Genomic DNA, 20,659 nt, shown 5'->3' with positions numbered 1-20,659 from the left:
AGCCACATTCCACATAGCAGTTGTCAACACAATGGGTGTACCTACAGGGAGAATTTCAATTTCCTCCTCAATTTAGCAGTTTTACTCCTATGTAGTTGTGATCCTTTTCGCTTCTTTTACCCCTGCCCTCCCATGGAGATGCTTGATGGGGACAATTTCATTGAACATGCCCTACACAAAAAGTGGTTTATATCTGAAAAAGTATAGATGGGGGGGGGAGGAAAGGGGGGGGGGGAGAGGGGTTTGGCTTTTCCCTTATTTCTTTCTTTCCCCTCCTTTTGTTTTGCCCCTGTCATTATCTATTTTTCTGAAGTTTTGATTTTTTACTGTTAGATCTTAATACAATTGGTATGTGTTCACATCTTTCTCCACTCTGATGTCATGAGATAAGACTGTTCTAATATCTGTTGTTTAAATTGTTTTCTCATTTTAATGGGTACCCTTGCTTTATTTTCTTGATATATGTTAATTTTTGTTGGGATTTGTCTTAGCCATTCCAATTGAGAGGGTAAGATACATTAATCAGTGCTTAAATAAATAGCTTGACTTTCTCTCCTGGTGACATGGGGTTATTGGTTTAGTGCTACTGACTGACTTTATAGGGTGTTTGTGATTACTGAAACCATTTGTATGAATCATTAAATCACTTGATGATTACATATATATTTGTCCTGACAATATAGTCAAAACTACAGTCAAAGTAAACTAGTGAATGCATCCAAACTGATATGGATGCTTTTCTTAGAATCTTCTCTTTCCTGAATGGTGCAGGACACCTAGGAGGATGAGCTTCAAAAAGTTTGAGAATGGCCCATGTAAACCAGCATGGGGTGGGAAGGATTATTGGCTCCTCTCAAACTTCACAATATACCTTTTGAGGTTTTCTTAATCTATTAATTGCCCCCCTTCTCCAGGACATCCTTGAGTCCTCATTGGCCTAGATTTTATCACTGGAAAATCTGGAGTGGATTTCTTTGCTTTGTGGTACCTGGAAGGAAACACGCTCTGTTTCTGACATTGTAGGGGGTTGTGCTGGATGAAATTATGATGATGCTCTATTCCTAGAGGGAAAAGATGATTACCGCTGTGACTATATGAATTTCCCTATCTGAAGGATGCCTTGCTCAGCCTATTCAAGCCAGAAACATGTGGTGATACTACTAAATTATTTATAAGGAGGAGAACAGTGCTGGAGCCATGGTGGTTGCACAAGAAAAGAAAGTACAATCATGACAAGTTATTTGCAAGATTTAATAATTTGGGGAGATTTGCCTCCAACATAAAATATTTAGAACAAAAATTTTAAAATCTCAAAGTAATTATTTAGTAGTTTGCAAAACTATAGAGATCAGTACCTCTGGAGAAAATGGCTGCTTTGAAAGGTGAACTCTATGGTGAACAGTAGTACCCACTGGATTCCTTCCCCCGCCCTCCTTAGACTGTACCCCCCAATCCCCAGGAATTTCCTAACCTGGAGTTGGCAGCCCTACTTTTGTGCTGTACTGCTGCTAGTATATGTTGAACAACACACTTTCTCATCTACATATATAATAACTCCAAGAAGATCCTTTTTGCTGGGGCATAGTCCCAGCTTTCAAACAATTCATAAAATGGTGTGGGAAGATAAGAGTTAGACTTACCTGTACTTGCCACAAATATTGCTAAAAGAGGTGTATATTGTACATAAGAGTTGTGTACCTGGGATGGAGAGCCATGACCTTTTATCACCTTTGGCTGGTCAGGCAACCAGTTTCCTATCTCTCCTCCCACAACCTGGTCACCTCCAGGTTGGACTACTGCAACTCACTCTATGTGAGGCTACCCTTGAATTTGGCATGGAAACTCCAGCTAGTGCAAAATGTGGTGGTTTGCCTCTTGACTGGGATATCTGTGCAGGTGCGCATTCAGCCAGTGCTCTGCCAATTGCAATGAGTCCCAATTAAATACTGGATCAGGTTCAAGGTGACATATCTGCGAGACCGCCTCTCCCAATATCTCCCTCACAGAGCTCTACACTCATCTCAACAACATCTCCTGGCAATCCCCATTTCCAAAGATGTCCAATGAGTCTCGACCAGGGCCAGAGCCTTCTCAGCTCTGGCTCTGACCTGATGGAACGTGCTCCCTCTTGAGGTCAGGTCTAGGTGGGACTTATTACAGTTCTACAGGGCCTGTAAAACAGCTGTTATGTAAAGCCTTTGGTTGAGACAGCGGGTGTCTCATTTCCATTGGTCTCCCCTGCTCCAACCTGCCTGAGGCTGCACATTATATCATCTGTCATCATAGTCAGTGACCTGGTTCCATCTATCTATGCCAGTCTTGAACCCACAGGCAAAATAAACCCAATGTAGGGAATTTTTTGGGACTGCCATCATTCACAAATTAATTTATCAGATTTTTTGGAATTATGTTGGATTGTTTTATTGTTTTACTACTTTGTTGTGACTTGCCCTGAGCCTGTTGTGGCGGAGGGTGGGATAGAAATCTCAACAAATAAATAAATATTTATATCCTGGTTTTGTTCTCATCACTTCCATTTTATCCTTACAGCAACACCCCTGTCAATTAGGCTAGATTGAGAGAGTAAGCAGTCCAATATCATCGAGTTAGCTTCCACGGGAGAGTCGGGATTCGAACCTGGGGCCCCTGGATATTAGTGTAACCGCTACACTACACTGGCCATCTAGTAAGAAGCACACAACTAAATTAGATGCTAGATAAAATAATAGAACTTATGGCATGGGAAGCGCCTGCAGGCAAATGTGTTCTGTATATTATTGCTAGAGTGAAGTTACGAATTCAGTTTGAGAGCTTCTAACAAGTATTAGATATGCTGGAAAAACTGCAGGTCAATTAAGTTAAATTTGGTTGAGAGAACTGCACATTTGAATCCCAGCTCAATCTTGAAGTTTGGGGCCAAACTAGACTTGACAGCATCCTTGTGTCTGTCACAGGAACGCTGCTCCCATTTAAAAATGCCGCAAGGGCTCAGTCCTGATATGGTCCACAGTGCAGTGGGTTAAGGTTCTCTTGATTTTCTCCCTGCACCTTTTCAAGCGCCAAACAGCCTCAAGGGTATTGCATCTGTGTGGCCATTTTGGTACTTGAAAAGGCTTTGGGTGTGCGTGTGGGAGGGAGGCAAGTGCTTTAAGCCTGTTGCACTGTGGGCCAGATCAGGATTGGGCCCTTGCAGCATTTTAAAATTATAAATGGCAGGATCAGGACTGAACCCTCATGTTATCTTTAGATCATTTTAAAATGAAGGTATCGTCCTCATGGCAGACACAAGGATGGTATCACCTCTACCTTGGCCCTTGTTGAGGCACATCTGGCAAGTCTCTCAAACTTCTGATAAAAAAAGAGATCTAAATTACATATTCAAGAACAAACATATTGGAGATCAGGAAGGCCTCCTCCCATTCTTCCTACTTATACTGGGAAATGACACAGATTTATTTTTCTTCCTTTTACCTTCTGTTTGGCTTGCATAGTTTTACAGTTCAATCCTGAGCAGAGTTGCATCCTTTTAAGCCCTTTGAAATCAATGGGCTTAAAAGCATGTAACTCCCTTAAATTGGCAATGTTAATTAATCTAGAGCTTTTTTGCTCTGCAAGTTCTTACCCCCTCACTGCATGTGTTCCAGTGTGTTAAATTAACGTATTTCGAAATCCCTCTGAAGCACCAGTTATCAGTCTTGGATTTATCTGGGGGAGGGAAAGGATATATTTTCTCTTTTGCTTTACCATGGTCATTTTTCAGCAGCATTCTGCCCAGTTAACCAGAGCATAATAGGCAAATATCAACAATGTGCTTTCTCCAGAATGAAGAGAAAAGCTTAACTTTTCTCCTGCCTATCAAGCAGCTGACACAAACATAGTCTGTTATTTTTTCCCTCTTTTTAAAAAAGGAAGCAATCTTAACTGTGTGATGCGTTGGGCAGTATCAGGCACATGACTCTCTTCTATCCCTCCAGTCCGTGAGATCCAGGCTGTGTTTTTCTTTTACTCCAGTAGGGTGGCGAATGGACAGTGAGTCTGTCCAGCCTGTTAGTGCAAAGCATGGATTCAGCCAGCGTCTCAGCATCTGAGAGTGTGGTGTTGGTTGTCTCTTAAGTCTGGGATGTAGGGAGAACCAGCAATCGTGGCCAGGACCCGGCCTTTGAGATTGCTTTTGATCAGGGATAGATATATGCTGTCCTTCTAGCCTGCCATGAAGTTCAGTGCTGCTCTGCTGCTGTTTCTCTCCCTATGGCTTTGGGGTAAGTGAAGTTCTAGCACCTGCTTTTACTCAATAGTTAACTGGGACATACTCAGGTATCAGTGGCTTGTGTGGCAGCAGTGGTGAAACACTGGGTGGAGAAGCAACTACTGGCTCTGGTGGTTTGCCTGGAACCTCTGTTCAGCAAGGTCTCTCAAAATCCTTAGGCACAAATGTAGGGTAGTTTCAAATTGGTTTGAATCTGTGGGGTAAAAATGCTCCCTTGCTTTGATAATACTGCTTGGAAACTGATCTTTTTGCAGAGTTCTATAGAAGAAAAGATGACTTGCTGGGGGCATTTATTAGGAAAGTGGTTTCTGGCAAAAAAAAATGTATCCAATAACCTGGTGAACGGGTTTCTAATACGTTAGATTCTTAGAATATGGGTGGAGGGAGATAGAAGGGGGCACTGAACAGGTAGGCAAAATGTGAGAAAGATGGAGCAAAAAGAAAAAAAACATTTTGGAAACATACTGGCATAATGTTGATTGCAAAACAAAGTTCTGCTTTAGAAACTAATTGGTTTTGGTAATATTTTCTGGATCATCTTGAGATAAATACTTGATATGTCAGCTAGTTAAAAGTTCAGGATTTTGAAGAGGATCAGGCAAAATAAAAATTCAGTTATTTTGCCATGCAATTTATGGCCTCTTGGAATAACACTTGCAATTGTTACTGGTGAAAGGCTTGGCCTAGACTATTGCTCTCATCATTTGGGGATTGTAAGGTCACCTAAGGAACTTCCACCGCTTTTTCACTGGAAAGGGAGATTTGGGGATAAACAGGTTTCCTTTGCCTGCCTTGGAGTTACCAGGCACCTAAACTAAAAAGTATGTATGCCAGGGAGCAGCTCTGCACTGGAAAGAGTCAGGAAGAAAAAGGCATACTTTGGGCTGATGCTGTTGGTTCTTTCCCCCCTAGTCACAAGTGTGAGCATCTTGCTTACTTGCCTCATCCTTTCATTTTCCTTGCTTGAGCGGTGCTCTCATTTTCTCCATCCATTGACTCGGGAACTGAGGGGAAAGTGTTTTGTTGAAAAATTCCCTCTCATCCCTCATACCCACTCCTTTGTTTGATGTGCTGGCTCCTAGTGCCTGGAATTCCACTGGTTACTGGGACACAGCAGGGGTGCTTTTGTGTCTGGTAACCATGGCTACTGAACAAGCGTGTGAAGCCATGGTGGGAGGCTTTGTGTTGTAGCCAAAAGAGGGCCTGTAGCATGCAGTATTGCTCATGAATGGGTCAGAGTGCTGTAGGGCTGTTATTGGGGTGATCTTTCTTTGCATTCATAATAACAGGAGGCTGGTCATCACTTCAGAGTTTGGAAGGGTTGCTGTGCTATTGAAAAACATTCATCACATTTACTAAACCCCAAAAAACCCTACAAATCACTGTGTTTGCCTCACTTGTTCATGTTTCCACAAAAGAGAAAATTCCAATCCTTTCAAAAATCCCGTATTCACAATTAGATGATTGTGATCATCCCCATTTTATAAGGCAGGAGGAAAAAAGGTAGTCCCCTGTACAAGCACCAGTTGTTTCTGACTCTGGGGTCACGTCATATCACGACGTTTTCAAAAAGTCAAGCAATGAGCTCAAAAGTTGCAGTGAATGAATCAGTAGCTGATAATTTTCTCCAGATGGGACCTAAAGTCCCCCAAGATCTGTTCCGCTGGAGAAAATGGATGATTTGGAGGGCAGAGTCTATGGCATTGCACCCCACTGAAGTCCCTGTTCTTCCCAAATCTCCAGGTGTTTCCCAACCTGGATCTGGGAATCCTACCATCCATCCCCCCACTGGTGACTGAGGGAATCTGGCAGCTCGAGGGACAGTTCTGAGTTCACTTTGGAGCTTCTCTCCATCTTGCTTTGTTGGGTACACCAAATTTGGGACCTGTTTAGTGTGCACCACAACAATCTGTTGTAGTTCTCTAGAATGGAGTCTGAACATGGCTGCGAAGTTACTGTTTGTATGTTACCAGAAGCACACAGACTGTATTGATCTCATGGTCATAACAGGAGAGTTACAGGGTCAGCTGAGGTGGCAGAAGGATGACACACCAAACCCATGCATTATGAGTTGTCTGTGTTCAACTCCTACTTCCATTTTTTGCATTTGTGTATTTAAATAGCACACAACTCTGTTTCTTGTAATTCTTATATAATTTACTTAAATTCATTTTGAAAACTAACATACTACTTTTCCAAGCTAATTTACAAAGAAGTAAAATGTAATTAACCAAAACATAATTTAAAACAGTAAGTAAAATAATAAAATATAAAACAACATCATAAAGACAACCAGTTAAAAACCAAGCCAGCCAAAGGCTTAGCCATCTTGGAATTTTTTTTATGTTGAGAGACAAGATGTGTGTGTATGTATGTATCTGTATTCTGATTGGTACATTTTCTAACTTCAGGGAAGTGGTTCCAAATCAGAGAGTCACAGTTTTAAAGGTTCTTTAGCTATAACTTTATCGATCTGCTATAGAGTTTCCCAGTACTCAAGTCCTTTTGGCCAGACAGCAGCTGGCAGGAGCCTCACATAGTGAGAGGAGATCCTTAAGATATGAGGATCACAGACCATGAAAGGCTTTAATGGTTAAAGTCAGCTCCTGTAATTAGGGCTCAAAGTTGTGTAGCCAGCATGGAACACACTAAATATGTGCCTGCTTTCCAGTATCTGACAGGAAGTGAGGGACTCCTTTCTGACCCAGTTGAGGCCTTCTGGTTGTCTTCCAAGGGCATATGTCCTTCCAGTTGTGGGGTAAATCTGATTCTGTCTGATCGGCTACCATGTAGATACCTTGAACAGAGCTCAGACGTGTCCCTGCCGTAGTGTTCCTTCCTAAGTGGCTAATTTGCCTGTGGTAACTGCTAGTGTATTTAGATTGGATTTAGCATTAAAGCTTGAAAGCCTGTATAACTAACCTGAACACACTAGAGCTCCCCCCCTTGATCCCATTTCCGTGTTTGATGTGTAGCAGTGGCCTAGAGATCAGAGAGGATGGAAAGCATGAAGGTCATCTTAAAGGAGCATTTAGGAAGGGGGTGGGGTGTTTCTGGAGAAGCAGAGCCACAGTGGGAAGTGGCAGATCAAAGAGCTTCTAGGGCAGCCTAGGTAAGACAACCGTAAAACCAATGTGGATTTATGGGCCTTGTCTCACTCCCTCCTTGAACCTCCTGGAAATATGATTATAGAAAGGGTCTCATCTCCAAGGCTGAATAAGAGCAGTGGCAGACGATCAAATGTACACCTGGCGAGTCTCCTATTCATGATGAGCACCCTTCATGCTGTATTTAATGATGTTGTAAATATTCAGTGCTGATTTTGGTACTAGCAGCCTCTGCAGAAGCAGTGAGCCTGTTGTAACCTGAAAGATAGATCCAGATGGGCATGTTGGTCTGAAGCAATAAAATAAAACTAGAGTCCAGTGGCACCTTTAAGACCAACAAACTTTTATTCAAGGTATTCTTGAATACCTTGAATACTGAAGAAGTGTGTGCACAGGAAAGCTCATACCTTTAATAAAACTTTATTGGTCTTAAAAGTGCCACTAAACTCTAACTTTGGAACCTGAAAGAGTGAACCTTTCTCTTCTGTTCAATGAAGGTATTTTCAGGCAGAGGAGTTTTTTGGGGAGGGGATGCACTGGTTCTAGCACACTTGCAAACAAATTAGGGGTAGTTTGCAGTCCCTATTACATTCTTTTCTTTAAAGCCCTAATTGGCTTAGGGCCAGGATACTTGAAAGACTGCCTCTTTCTTCCCATGTTGTCCACCCTGCTAGTTAAGAGCTGCCTCACAAGCCCTTCTCTCTGTATCTTCAGAGTTGAGGCATGTGGCAACTTGAGACAGGGCTTTTTCAGTAGTGGCACTTCATCTGTGGAATGCCCTTCATCTTTAGGCTTGCTCAACACCTACATTACTGTCTTTTAGGTGCCAGACCAGTGTGTTTTTGTTTACCAAGGCTTTTAATAAAGGGTTTGATCTTTTAACATTATTTTATAGTGTGCATTTAATCTGAAAATTATTAAAGCAGTTAAGCTGTCCTCCCTCCCCACCGGCTGGGTTTTTAAATGCTGGGTTTCATGACTTTTAGTATTATGCTTTATGTTATTTTGTAAACTGCTTTGGGTGACTTCCCTAGGAGAGGTGGCAAAAAAATCCCTGAATAAATAAACAGTTCTCATTAGTTCCACAGGTAGGTCCAGCAAGCAGGTTATTATGTATCTTTTAATGTACTGATTGATTTACTTCATTTTAAGTCCACCTTTCTCAAGGAGAATTACAAAATTAGAAAACAATGCAATAAAAAAGTATAAGACATACTAGGACCAATGCAAAAACTGGATTATAAAATGTTTGGGAACTCAAACAGCAATCATCATCATAGTCATCATTCATAGAAGATAATAAAAGCCTTATTATGGCAGCAAATTTGCCCATCCTGATTTGTTGGGGCTTGATGGGACTGTGCGTTACAAGCCTTGGCCCGTCAAACTATCAGTCAAGAGTACTTTTGTGCCATTGGTTAAGTCCGCTCCTCTTTCCTGCCTGAATGGCTGTTGCTAGCCAGCAAAGCTGATTCTGTCAGTAAAATGCAACCAATCTTAGATCTGGCAGTTACTGCAGGAATGCACTATTGGCATCAGTCACCATCTCTGGCCTCCCTGCCCCCACCTACTGCTGGCCCAGGAATGTTGAACACACTGCCAAAAGCAGTCTTACCTCAGAAACAGCCACATCTCCAACTCTTCTCTGTCAACTGGCCCCAGAAAGGCCTGCAGAGCTATTCATGAAAGGCCTTATCAACTACCCACACAGACAGCCTCCCAGCACACGCAGCCTCTGAAGGCCACTGCAATAGCCAGAGAGCCTGGCATCACCTTAAAGGGGCATGGCTGTCTCACCGTTACTGTCTTTCTTGCCTCTTTCCTATCTCCCTCTCTCCCTCCTCCCCTCGGCCTCGTCCCAGGGTGGTTGCCTGAGAAGGAGATAGGGAAGCCTTACAGGGGTGTTTTTCAGATCAAAGGGCGGGGAGAGGAACAAGGAGAATGAAGTAAACTGATTTGGTTCCCCTCCCCCCTCTGTGAAGAAAGACTGCCTTTTTCCTATGTAGAGGTTGCAGGGTTGCCAACTCCAGGTTATTAAATTTGTGGAGATTTAAAGAGTGGGGCCTAGAGATCACTCAGATTTACAACTGCTCTCCAGATGACAGAAATCAGCTCCCTTTGAGGTGTGGGGGGACGTGAGGTGGGGGGCTTCACGTGGGTGGGTTGGAAGACAGCAAGGGTGGGGGGGCACTCACCCAGCGGCCTTTAGTGATATCTTTCCAGGTTGGTGGGAAATTCCTGGAGATTCTATTGCTGGAGTTTGAGGAGGGCATACGAGTTAGGGCTTCAGAGTGGGATCTGCCAGACACAGGTTCTTGCTGTGGAAGCTGACTGGGTGATTCTGGACCAGTCACATACTTCCAACCTAACCTGCCTCACAGGCTTGTTGTTCAGATCAAAAAGGGGGGAGGAGAATGATGTAAGCTGCTTTGGTTCCCCCACCCACACTGTGAAGAAAGACTGTCCTTGTCATATGTAGAGGCTGTAGGGATGGGGAAGGCAATGGAAACCTGAAGTCAGAAGGGCAGATAAAGGGGTGGCTCCACCTAGGGGTTGGCTACCCTATGTCTGACTGCTTGCTACTGTTTAGCAGCAGCCCCCCTATGATAGCCACTGTGGCATAGGAGTTAGGGCTTCAGAGCAGGATCTGCCAGACCCAGGTTCTTGCTGTGGAAGCTGACTGGATGATTTTGGACCGGTCACAGACTTTTGGCCTAACCTGCCTCAAAGGGTTGTTCAGATCACACGGGGAGAGAGGAGAATGATGTAAACTGCTTTGGTTCCCCCTCCCCCCCATTTGAAGAAAGACTGTCATTTAACTATGTAGAGGCTGCAAGGAGAGGAAGGGTGATAGAATGCTGAAGTCAGAGGGGTAGATAAAAGGGAGGATTTATGGTTGACAATTCCAGGTTAGGAAATACCTGGAGATATAAGGGGTGGGGCCTGGAGAGGGTGGAGTTTGAGGAGGGATAGGACCTCAGGTACAATGCCATTTCCTCCTGGGGAACCACTGGAGGCCACTCAGATTTACAACTGCTCTCTTGATGGCAGAGATCAGCTCCCCTTGAGGTGGGAGAGGGGAGTCAATGCCTTTACTTGGGTGGATGGGAAGGCAGCAAGGGTGGTGGGCACTCACCCAGATCCTCCTTCTAGAGCCCGTTATATTTTTCTTCACAGTGGGCCTTTCTCCTAGTTAACAATAATTTTCCAAATTGTTCTGTCTGGTTTTACTTTTGTTAAAGGGGAAAATAAGGGAGGAAATCTGGATTACAAGAACTAGAAAACAATGCAGTAAAAACAGGATAATGCATACCATAAACAGACTAAGAAGCTACAGCCCTCATCCCTATATAAAGGAATCTTCCTGAACAATTCCATTTTATTTCAACCCTATTCTCTATACTACTGCTTCTGATTTACCATTAGATCATACAACCTAGGAAAAATGTTCATTTTATAAAAGGAAAGAAAAACTCAAAGACTGGCAATGTCCACATTGCAGTTGAACTTATGATCATTGGGTACAGATGAACTCACCTGACTCATGGTGGAAGAATCCCTATTAGCTGTGTCACATCCTGCACCTATCATTGCTTCCATCCCACACACACCCTTTTGTAATTGTGCTTAAGGTGACAGGGTTCATCTTGGAACTTGCACACTCCAGACTGAAAGCTCTGCCTTTCAGTCCCTCAAATTGTATGGTCGTAGTATGTGGTAACTCAGCAAAAAGGTGTTCTGTATAGGTTTTTCTCTGCTGTTTGTCTTGTTTTGGGAATAAGCTCTGGCATTGAAAAGGGTTATAAGGAGGAGGAACGGTGGAGGGAGGGACGGTGGCTCAGTGGTAGAGCATCTGCTTGGGAAGCAGAAGGTCCCAGGTTCAATCCCTGGCATCTCCAAAAAAGGGTCCCGGCAAATAGGTGTGAAAAACCTCAGCTTGAGACCCTGGAGAGCCACTGCCAGTCTGAGAAGACAATACTGACTTTGATGGACCAAGGGTCTGATTCAGTATAAGGCAGATGTTCATATGTATATGAGGAAGAAGAGTTGGTTTTATACCCCGCCCTTCACTACCCAAAGGAGTCTCAATGCAGCTTGCAATCATCTTCCTTTCCTTTCCCCACAGCAGACACCTTGTTAGGTAGGTGGGGCTGAGAAAGTTCTGAGAGAACTGTGACTGACCCAAGGTCACCCAGCTGGCTTCATGTGGAGGAATGGGGAATCAAACCTGGTTCTCCATATTAGAGTCTGCCGCTCTTAACCACTACACCAAACTGGCTCCCAGTAGATGAGTACTGATGCCTCTTCAGTCATTTGAAGCCCAGTTCACTCTGTGCATTTATATGATTGTGCAGTTCAGAAGGAAATGGGAAAATCTGTACAGAGCCATGGTGAGTTAATATGCCTGTTTCCCATGACTAGGAATTAAATTTAAATTAAATTTAGCCAATCATGGGAAGTTGACAGGTGGGGGTGGAGGAATGTCTCTCTCTGGTTCCTGATTTTACTCTGCTCTCACACTGTTCTGTATATTTGAGAGCTGGTAGTATCAGAGCTGAATGAGACAGAAGCATGCCTATGTGGTGCTCCCAAGTGAAGTACGTAAGGAAGGCATCCTGTTCCCATAGCCCCATGGCGGAGAGCTCCTCTGAAAGATCTGTACCACAGTGACCAAGAGAATAAGCTGTGATCCAGGAGGCATCTCTGGTTTGAACTAGCTCTTCCCTGGCAATGATAATGTAAACATAGTATAGAATTAAAGATCCATATTCCTTTTTATAGAAGAGTCCATATACTATTGCCTTCTTTACTTTAGTGCTTCTCTTGATTCTCTGTATAAAAGTGGATTCACTGTCCCCCACACATCCTGAGTTGTATCCACTGTCAGATTGTAGTTCAGGAATTTGACTGTTATGAGGCTGTTAAACTAAAGTATCTGTTTTTGTGAATATTTCCTATAAGAGCAGGACAGGCTACTTGAAATTCCCAGGAGGGGCCCCAACCCATCACTGCTTTGTTCAGCTCCTTGTTCCTTCCTTCCTGGGAGTCGTTCAGAGAAATGCCCTTCAGCTAATCCCTTGTGCTGACCAGGAGAGGAGGGAGGGCAGCAGAGGTCAACCAGGATTTACTAATATAAGCACATGCCTTTCCATTGCCATGGAAACATAACTCCATTCCTCCTTTCAAAGTTCCCCTAGTAGTTGTTTAGCTATGTGTGTTGCTCAGGGGGCCAAAGCCTTTCCCCTTTTATATAGTTGACTCTAAAGGGCAAGTACTTACCAGGTCAATAGGAGCTTTAAACAGATTGCCCTCTTGGGTCTTGTCTTTCTGAAATAGGCATGAAAACCAAACAAAATTGCACAAATATTATGCAATTACTTTTGCACCTGTGCAAAAACTAGATCTGGACATGGAGAATGGCCTTTGAGCTGGGATGTGCCATTATATTGCCATAATCAGTACCTGTCCCCTTCTCTCTGTACCAATGCTCCCAGTGAGTGTGAGAAGAAAAACAATTCTTAAACATATGCAGGATGAGTAAGTACTAACTCTTAGTTAAGTGCTGGCAAGCTGCTTCCAGCTTAATGGCGACTCAATTAATCACCCCCAAAACATCCTATAGTGAACAGCTTGCTTAGGTCTTGCAAACTGTGGGCTATGGTTTCCTTGATTGAGTCAATCCATCTCGTGCTGGGTCTTCCTCTTTTCATGCTGTCTTCAGCTTTTCCTTGCTTTGTCTTGTCCAGTGACTCTTGTCTTCCATATTTGTTGGCATAGTCTTGATAAGATTGTTAAGGATTCTGTTTCTGTGGCCCCCGGTGATTTGTTTCTCCCAATCACTTGAGCATAGCCTTCACTGCACTTTTTAAATTGCAGGGTTTTTTTCAAAATATTTTTCTTGGAAGGAATCTGTCATCCTTTAATTTGTTCCATATAGTTCTTCATTGTATTATTCTTATCTTTTCCTTATTTTGTCCTGTTAGTGTATTTCCATGTTGATCTTTCAGCATACCTAATTGTGCTTTAAATTTCCCTTTGATTTCTTGGATGTTATGGAGCAGATCTCTTGTTGCTGTTTCCTTCTATTTCTTTACACTGGTTATTATAATAGTTCTCTTTATTGCCACATGCCAGTTATCGGAATGTTGCATTTAGACTTCTGGTTCTGTCATTTTTTACTTGTCATCTATCCTTAGAATTTTAAGAGTTTCATCAAGGTTTTTATTTCTGTTGGGTACAGGAATAGTCTATGCACATACTTCCTTGATATTTGTATAGGGTTCCCATTCCCTGCCACTGGTGGGGGCTGCCTTCATTTTTGGGCCTTCAATCTGCTGGCACAAAGATGGCCGGTGGGGAAGCCCCGCCCTGAGGAGCTCCATTGTTGCCTGACATGCCTAGCATGATGACATCACCCAGAAGTGACATCATCATGCCAGGCATGTCACAAAGGGGGCACTAGTATTTGGGTAAAAAATTCAATGGTGCCATACAGTTTTTACCCAAATGCTAGAGCACCCCTTCCCTGTGACGTGCTCAGTGCAAGATGTCACTTCCAGGGGATGTCATTGTGTCATGCACCCTATGCATGCAAAAAATATCCCCCACCAGCAGCTGAGTAAGAGCTGGCAACCCAATATCGCTGGTTTCAACCCATAGTTCTTCTGGTTACAGTACATTTGAAATTAGTAATGCAAATCTGTTCTTTATATGGTCTTTGAATTATTCAGGAATGTTAATTAGATTAAATTTTGACACAATGAATGCTTGGGTGTTTTTCTTCAACTTCATTCTAATTTTCAATATTAACAATTCATGGTCTGTATTACAATCAGTCCCTGGTCTTGTTTTAGCAGAGAAAATAGAACTTCATCTTCTTCTTCTGACTATTTAATCTATATGATTTCTGTATTGGCCATCCAGTGATTTCACATAATTACTACCATGTCATTACTAACAAAATATCTGAGTTTGAGAGGAAGACCAGGTTAGAGGAAAGAGTTCCAGGACTTCAGCTCCCCCTTCCTCTTGCAGGATAATTTAAACAATGCATGGATGAATCCTATGAAACTTGAATTTTGATGGTACTGAGATAAAATATCTCCCCTCTCCTCACCACAAGCCCATGTGGTAATAATAATAATAATAATAATAACAACAACAACAACTTTTTATTTGTATCCCGCCCTCCCCGCACAAGCAGGCTCAGGGCGGCTCACAACATAGGAATGCAATACAATATAATAAAATCACATAAAACAGTAAAATTAATATGCAGTTACATTAAAATTAACATTAAGGTGCTAATAGATCTTAATTCAGTAGAAGAGAAGAAACATACACAGCGACATTATCTTAGCTCGGTATGGGCGAAGGCTATTTTGAAGAGGTATGTTAGTGTGGTTGGAGTGGTTAGTGTGTTAGAGTGGTCCTAGAGTGACCTCACAATGAAACTAATTTGTTGATTTTGGGCTAATCTATCTTTCCAGGCCATACCTACCCTACAGGGTTGTTGTGAAGACAAAATGTGGAATGGAGAATCATATACTTTGCTCTGAGCCTGTAAGAGCAAAAGTGGGATAAACAGTACTAAAACATCTCCCTCTGTTCCTCAAATGGCAATCCTTTCCAAAACTTTAACCGTAGAATGCCTACCACCAAACATTAACAATTGTTCCAGTATTCAGATCTCTTAATGACTCTTCCCTGCTTTGGGTAGAATCTCCCCACCAATTCATTTAGCTGTGATTATCACTGGGCTAAATTTGAACATGATCTTCATTCTAGTGCTTCATCTCTGTTTTGGTTCAGTCTCTCTTTGAAGTCTCGTATGAGGAGGTCTATGTCAGTAAGGCATCTTGCCCCCTACCCCTGCAATCTTTGCATTATCCTGAAGGACAGCAAGCAACACTGAAGAATTATACAATGAAAGTCACCAGCAATCAGATGTGCATCTTGTCAAAGCTATAAGTGTTTGCATTTTTCTCAGGAGCATTTTCTCTGTTTTTAATAGAACGTGAAAGGAAGTGGGCTGATAACCCCAATGCTTCTGGCTTCCTCCTTGGAATTTTAAGTGAGGGGTTTGGGCCAGCTTGGAGGGTGCTTATCATCAGAACTGTCTGGAAGACAATGAAGCAGAAGGTAGTGTGCATGGCTAATGTTAATGTGACACTTAAGGTACCAAAGGTGGGGTGGGGGTCAGAGCCACTGAACATATGGTCATGCCTTAGGATTAAGAAAAAAGCAAATGTGTATACAAAAGTGACAGATGATGTCTTGTCTGCCTCCTACTCACTGGAAAAAGCTGAGAGGCCATGCTTCTATATAAAACTGAGCGCGCTTGACATGCATGTACATGTAAGCATACACTCCAAGCATATGGTATAAAGTACTAGATTTTTGGATCCTAGATTCAGACCCCCAGATTCAGATGTGAGTGGCCGAGACATTCTTTTTTGGTATAATCTAGAGTTGTTGGTAGGATAAAAGAGTAAGAGAGAACCATGTACCCTGTCCAAGTTCACTGGACTCGGGGCAGGATAAAAGAATCAGCTGACTGAAGAGACTGTTATGTGACTGGCATTAACTTATCTTGAGTGTTTTAATACTAGTTGAATAGTTTAATTTCATTTTGTTTCTTTGATAGCTTGTAGGCAAGTTGACTTTTGAACTGCTGAATTTATTAGCACTGGAAAAGAGGTACTAACTCTCCCAGGAGAGGTGGCAACCCTGTGTTCATAAACTAGAGTAACTCTCCAAGGTCCCAGTTCCAGGCACTTGAATTGAAGTTGCAGCTAGGATCTTTGGCAGATATTCAAAACATCTTGCAATTAATTGGAACATTGCATGGTTTTGATCCACAGTGGAGTGATAGTAACCTGGAATCCTATCTCTTTAGGAGACCTATGCTGCGACTTGCAATATTCCTTCCGTGGTTGTAGCCTCTGGAATATTTATATACATGGGAAGCTGGGATTTGCAGTCTCTTGGGTTGTTCTTCTGTGCCAGAAATAAAAATATCTTCATAAGAGATCTGTTTTTTAAAACCCACAGGGATCATGGAAAGCCAATCTTGGCAGTACCTAATATTAGTTACTCAGCATTACTTAGGGAAAAACTTTTATTTCTGAGAAGTACATGTACTATAAAGAAAACAATTGAGGCAATTCTTTGCTTGTCCTGAATTGCTGCATCTATTCAGAGCAGGGGTCAGCAACCATTCATAATTAAAAAGGCAAACTATGTCACCACTCAGAGCAAGAGATCAACAAGGAGGTAGTCTAAAAAACCTGTTTGAATAACTGAAAATATACCTTAACATTACTGATAATTGAAATGTTCGGCAATAATCTATAATTTATTTATTCATTTTATTTACTCCGTTTGTATCATGCCTTTCTCCTCAATTGGGATCCTAAAAGACTTACACTGTTCTGCTGTCCTCCATTTTGTTCTCACAACAGCCTTGTGAGGTGGGTTAGGCTGTGAAAGTTTGAGTGGCTCAAGATCACCCAGCAAGCTTCCATGGCAAAAGTGGGGAATTTGAACTCAGGTCTCCCAGATATTAAGTCAGCACTCGTAATCACTATACCACACTGGCGTAAACCTGCTGCTCAAGTACTGAGTTTTGCAAGTCCTGTACTAGGAAGTGGTACACATGATGTCTAACAATAAGTAATAAATGTAATAAGAGCGCTGATATAAATATGTGCATGGTTTGCACTGGATTACTGGCAAATCTTGACTTCTATCATGTCCCTTTCTGTAAAGCATTTCCAAGAAGTCCTTTAGTGCCATAAAACTGTTTGCCTGCTATTCTTTTCACATACTGGACTTTCTAGCATCCCACTTACCTCTCCAATCTATTTTACAGATTTCATTTTCTTTCTTTCTTTTTTAAGAGCCATATTTGGTTGTAGGTTGCAGATCATTGGTACAAGCTGACTTTGTTTTGGAAAAAGATTTTTTAACTGATTCTAGTGTAGTTAACTCTTATATGAGTTCCACTCCATGAAATGTCATATGTTTTGTTAGCCTGTGTGGAAGGTTATGCGTATGTATCTGATGTGTCCTTTGCAATTTCCAACTGAAAGTGTGCAGTAACCTTAAAGAGATAAATTAGGATATATTTATAGCTTTGTGACTTCTTTTTTAAAGATACAAAGAAGCATCAGCACAGTATAAAAGTAATTTCTTTGCAAGTCAAGTATAAATGCAAATTCTAGACTTGCACTGCTGGTGGGGAGGGGAGGTTATGTAACTGTGTCCACATTTGAAGTTTATCAGAATCTGATCTGTGTTCTCAAATGTGCAGAGCCTCTTTTCTGGAAATGGTAGTAGCTGTCTAATGCAATTTTCACACCAGGACAAAGAGCAAAAGTTCAAGGTGCCACTGTTAACCCTATGATCACAGTGTCAAAACTGGAAATTTCTGCATTGCTAGGGAGCTGATGCCATCATTTCAACGTACAAACTTATCAAGCAATTCATCTTAGAGTGGTAATTTTCTTTGTTTGAGTCATTTAGGAGCAAAGGCTAATTGAGACATTCTGCTAATTATTCACTTTACATATTCAGAGTGCTCATTAATAAAATAACAGTCTGTGCCCATGGTCCTTGATAACTCAAAATACCAAAAACAGTGATTACAAAAAGATATGCTTCTCAGGTGTGATTCAACACATGTAAAACTTGACCTCTCTTCAGGAAATGAAGGGAAGAACAGCATGGATTTCCCAGGACCACTGCAGCTGCTGTACGTGAGTGAGCACAGCAGAATGGACATGCACTGGGCACAGTTTGACATATGGTGCTGAAGTTCTGTCTGGGATTGAGTGGGCTGTAAGGGTCCTGTTTGAGGGTCCAAAATCAAATTCTAGCAAATTGAGTCAAAGATTTGAAGTATAACTGGGAAAGCCTTTGTCCTAAGATTCTGTAATGATGTGGCCTCTGAGATCTTGATACCACCTTATCTGAAATAAGATTCACAGTCGCACGAGACAGGCTCTTTTCAGCAATTGCCCTTAATTTATGGAGTGCTTAACTGACTGAGCTCCATTTGGTATGTATTCTCCTGGCCTTCAGGTGAAATGTGGACAGGTCCTCTTGTGGATCAAAAACTGGCTAATTAATAGGAAGCAGAGAGTGAGTATAAATGGGCAGTCTTCGCAGTGGAGGACGGTAAGCAGTGGATTGTCGCAGGGCTCAGTACTGGGTCCCATGCTCTTTAACTTGTTCATAAATGATTTGGAGTTGAGAGTAGGCAGTGAAGTGGCCAAGTTTGCAGATGACACTAAATTGTTCAGGGTGGTAAGAACCAGAGAGAATTGTGAGGAACTCCAAAGGGATCTGTTGAGGCTGGGTGAGTGAGCGTCAACGTGGCCGATGATGTTCAATGTGGCCATTTGCAAAGTAATGCACATTGGGGCCAAGAATCCCAGCTACAAATACAAGTTGATGGGTTGTGAACTGGCAGAGACTGATCAAGAGAGAGATCTTGGGGTCGTGGTAGCTAACTCACTGAAAATGTCAAGACAGTGTGCGATTGCAATAAAAAAGGCCAACGCCATGCTGGGAATTATTAGGAAGGGAATTGAAAACAAATCAGCCAGTATCATAATGCCCCTGTATAAATCGATGGTGCGGTCTCATTTGGAATACTGTGTGCAATTCTGGTCACCACACCTCAAAAAGGATATTATAGCATTGGAAAAAGTGCAGAAAAGGGCAACTAGAATGATTAAAGGTTTGGAACACTTTCCCTATGAAGAAAGGTTAAAACGCTTGAGGCTCTTTAGCTTGGAGAAATGTCAACTGCGGGGTGACATGATAGAGGTTTACAAGATTATGCATGGGATGGAGAAGGCAGAGAAAGAAGTACTTTTCTCCCTTTCTCACAATACAAGAACTCGTGGGCATTCAATGAAATTGCTGAGCAGTCGGGTTAGAACGGATAAAAGGAGGTACTACTTCACCCAAAGGGTGATTAACATGTGGAATTCACTGCCACAGGAGGTAGTGGCGGCTACAAGCATAGCCAGCTTGAAGAGGGGGTTAGATAAAAATATGGAGCAGAGGTCCATCAGTGGCCATCCTGTTGACCTCTGAAGAAGTCCTCGGGTTCTCCACAAGGTAGAACAAGGACTGGTTTGACAAGAACAATCAAGAGATCCAAGAATTACTGGTGAAAAAGAGATCTGCCTACCAAGTACATCTTGCTCAGCCCTCCTGTCCCGGGAAAAAAGCAACCTTTCGCGCTGTATGTAGCAACCTCCAGCGCAAGCTTCGAGACATTCAGAACGAGTGGTGGACCAAGCTTGCATGGTCAGAACGAGTGGTGGACCAAGCTTGAGAACCCAGCTGTGTGTAGACACTGGTGATTTAGGAGGGTTCTACGAAGCCCTGAAGGCAGTATATGGTCCATCATATCAGGCTCAGAGTCCCTTGCGTAGTGCAGACGGCCAAGTGCTCCTCACAGACAAGGCATCCATACTGAACCGGTGGTCGGAGTATTTTCAGGTTCTCTTCAGTGCCAATCGCGTAGTTCAAGATTCAGCAATCCACCTCAACCCACTTCAACCAGTGAAAACAGAGTTGGATGAGATCCCCACCCTAGAAGAGACTGTTAAAGCCATCAAGCAACTGAAAAGTGGCAAGGCAGCGGGAGTTGATGGAATCGCACCAGAGATCTGGAAGCATGGGGGCATAGTACTACATAGCACACTTCACAAAGTACTTGTCACCTGCTGGAAACAAGGCAAACTACCACAGGACTTTCGCGATGCAATCATCATTACTCTACATAAGAACAAAGGGGAAAAGTCAGATTGCTCCAACTACCGGGGGATAACCCTGCTCTCCATCTCAGGCAAAATCCTTGCTAGAATACTCCTGAACAGACTGGTGCCCACCTTTGCAGAAGAACTCCTCCCAGAGAGCCAGTGTGGCTTCAGAGCTAACAGGAGCACCACCGACATGGTATTTGTTCTCAGGCAGCAACAAGAGAAATGCAGGGAACAGAACAAGGGTCTATATGTGACCCTTGTCGACCTTACCAAAGCCTTTGATACCGTTAGCAGGAACGGCCTGTGACAAATCTTGGAACGTTTAGGATGCCCCCCAGGGTTCCTCAGTATGGTCATCCAGCTACATGAAGACCAGCAAGGCCAAGTTAGACACTGCAATGATCTCTCAGAGCCCTTCCCAATAGGCACAGGTGTAAAGGAGGCTGTGTTCTTGCGCCAACTCTCTTTACGATCTTCTTTAGCATGATGCTTCAAAGAGC

General features: G+C 42.7%; 1 protein-coding gene across 2 annotated transcripts in view; it reads left to right on the top strand.

Moving 5' to 3' along the window:
• Positions 1–4,025: 4,025 nt before the first annotated feature.
• The window catches only part of CRB2 (crumbs cell polarity complex component 2), a 68,324-nt gene continuing 51,690 nt past the window's right edge, over positions 4,026–20,659 (top strand). For both annotated transcript variants that reach the window (XM_060251434.1, XM_060251433.1), the window contains exon 1: positions 4,026–4,259. In XM_060251434.1, coding sequence (XP_060107417.1) covers positions 4,211–4,259 — 49 coding nt within the window. In that variant the 5' untranslated portion in view covers positions 4,026–4,210. The remainder of the gene's footprint in view (positions 4,260–20,659) is intronic.

Source organism: Heteronotia binoei, chromosome 12, assembly GCF_032191835.1.
Source record: "Heteronotia binoei isolate CCM8104 ecotype False Entrance Well chromosome 12, APGP_CSIRO_Hbin_v1, whole genome shotgun sequence".
NCBI classification, from domain to species: Eukaryota; Metazoa; Chordata; class Lepidosauria; order Squamata; family Gekkonidae; genus Heteronotia; species Heteronotia binoei.
The sequence above is the reverse complement of the archived record's forward strand: the minus strand, read 5'-3'. Positions and strand labels throughout refer to the sequence as shown.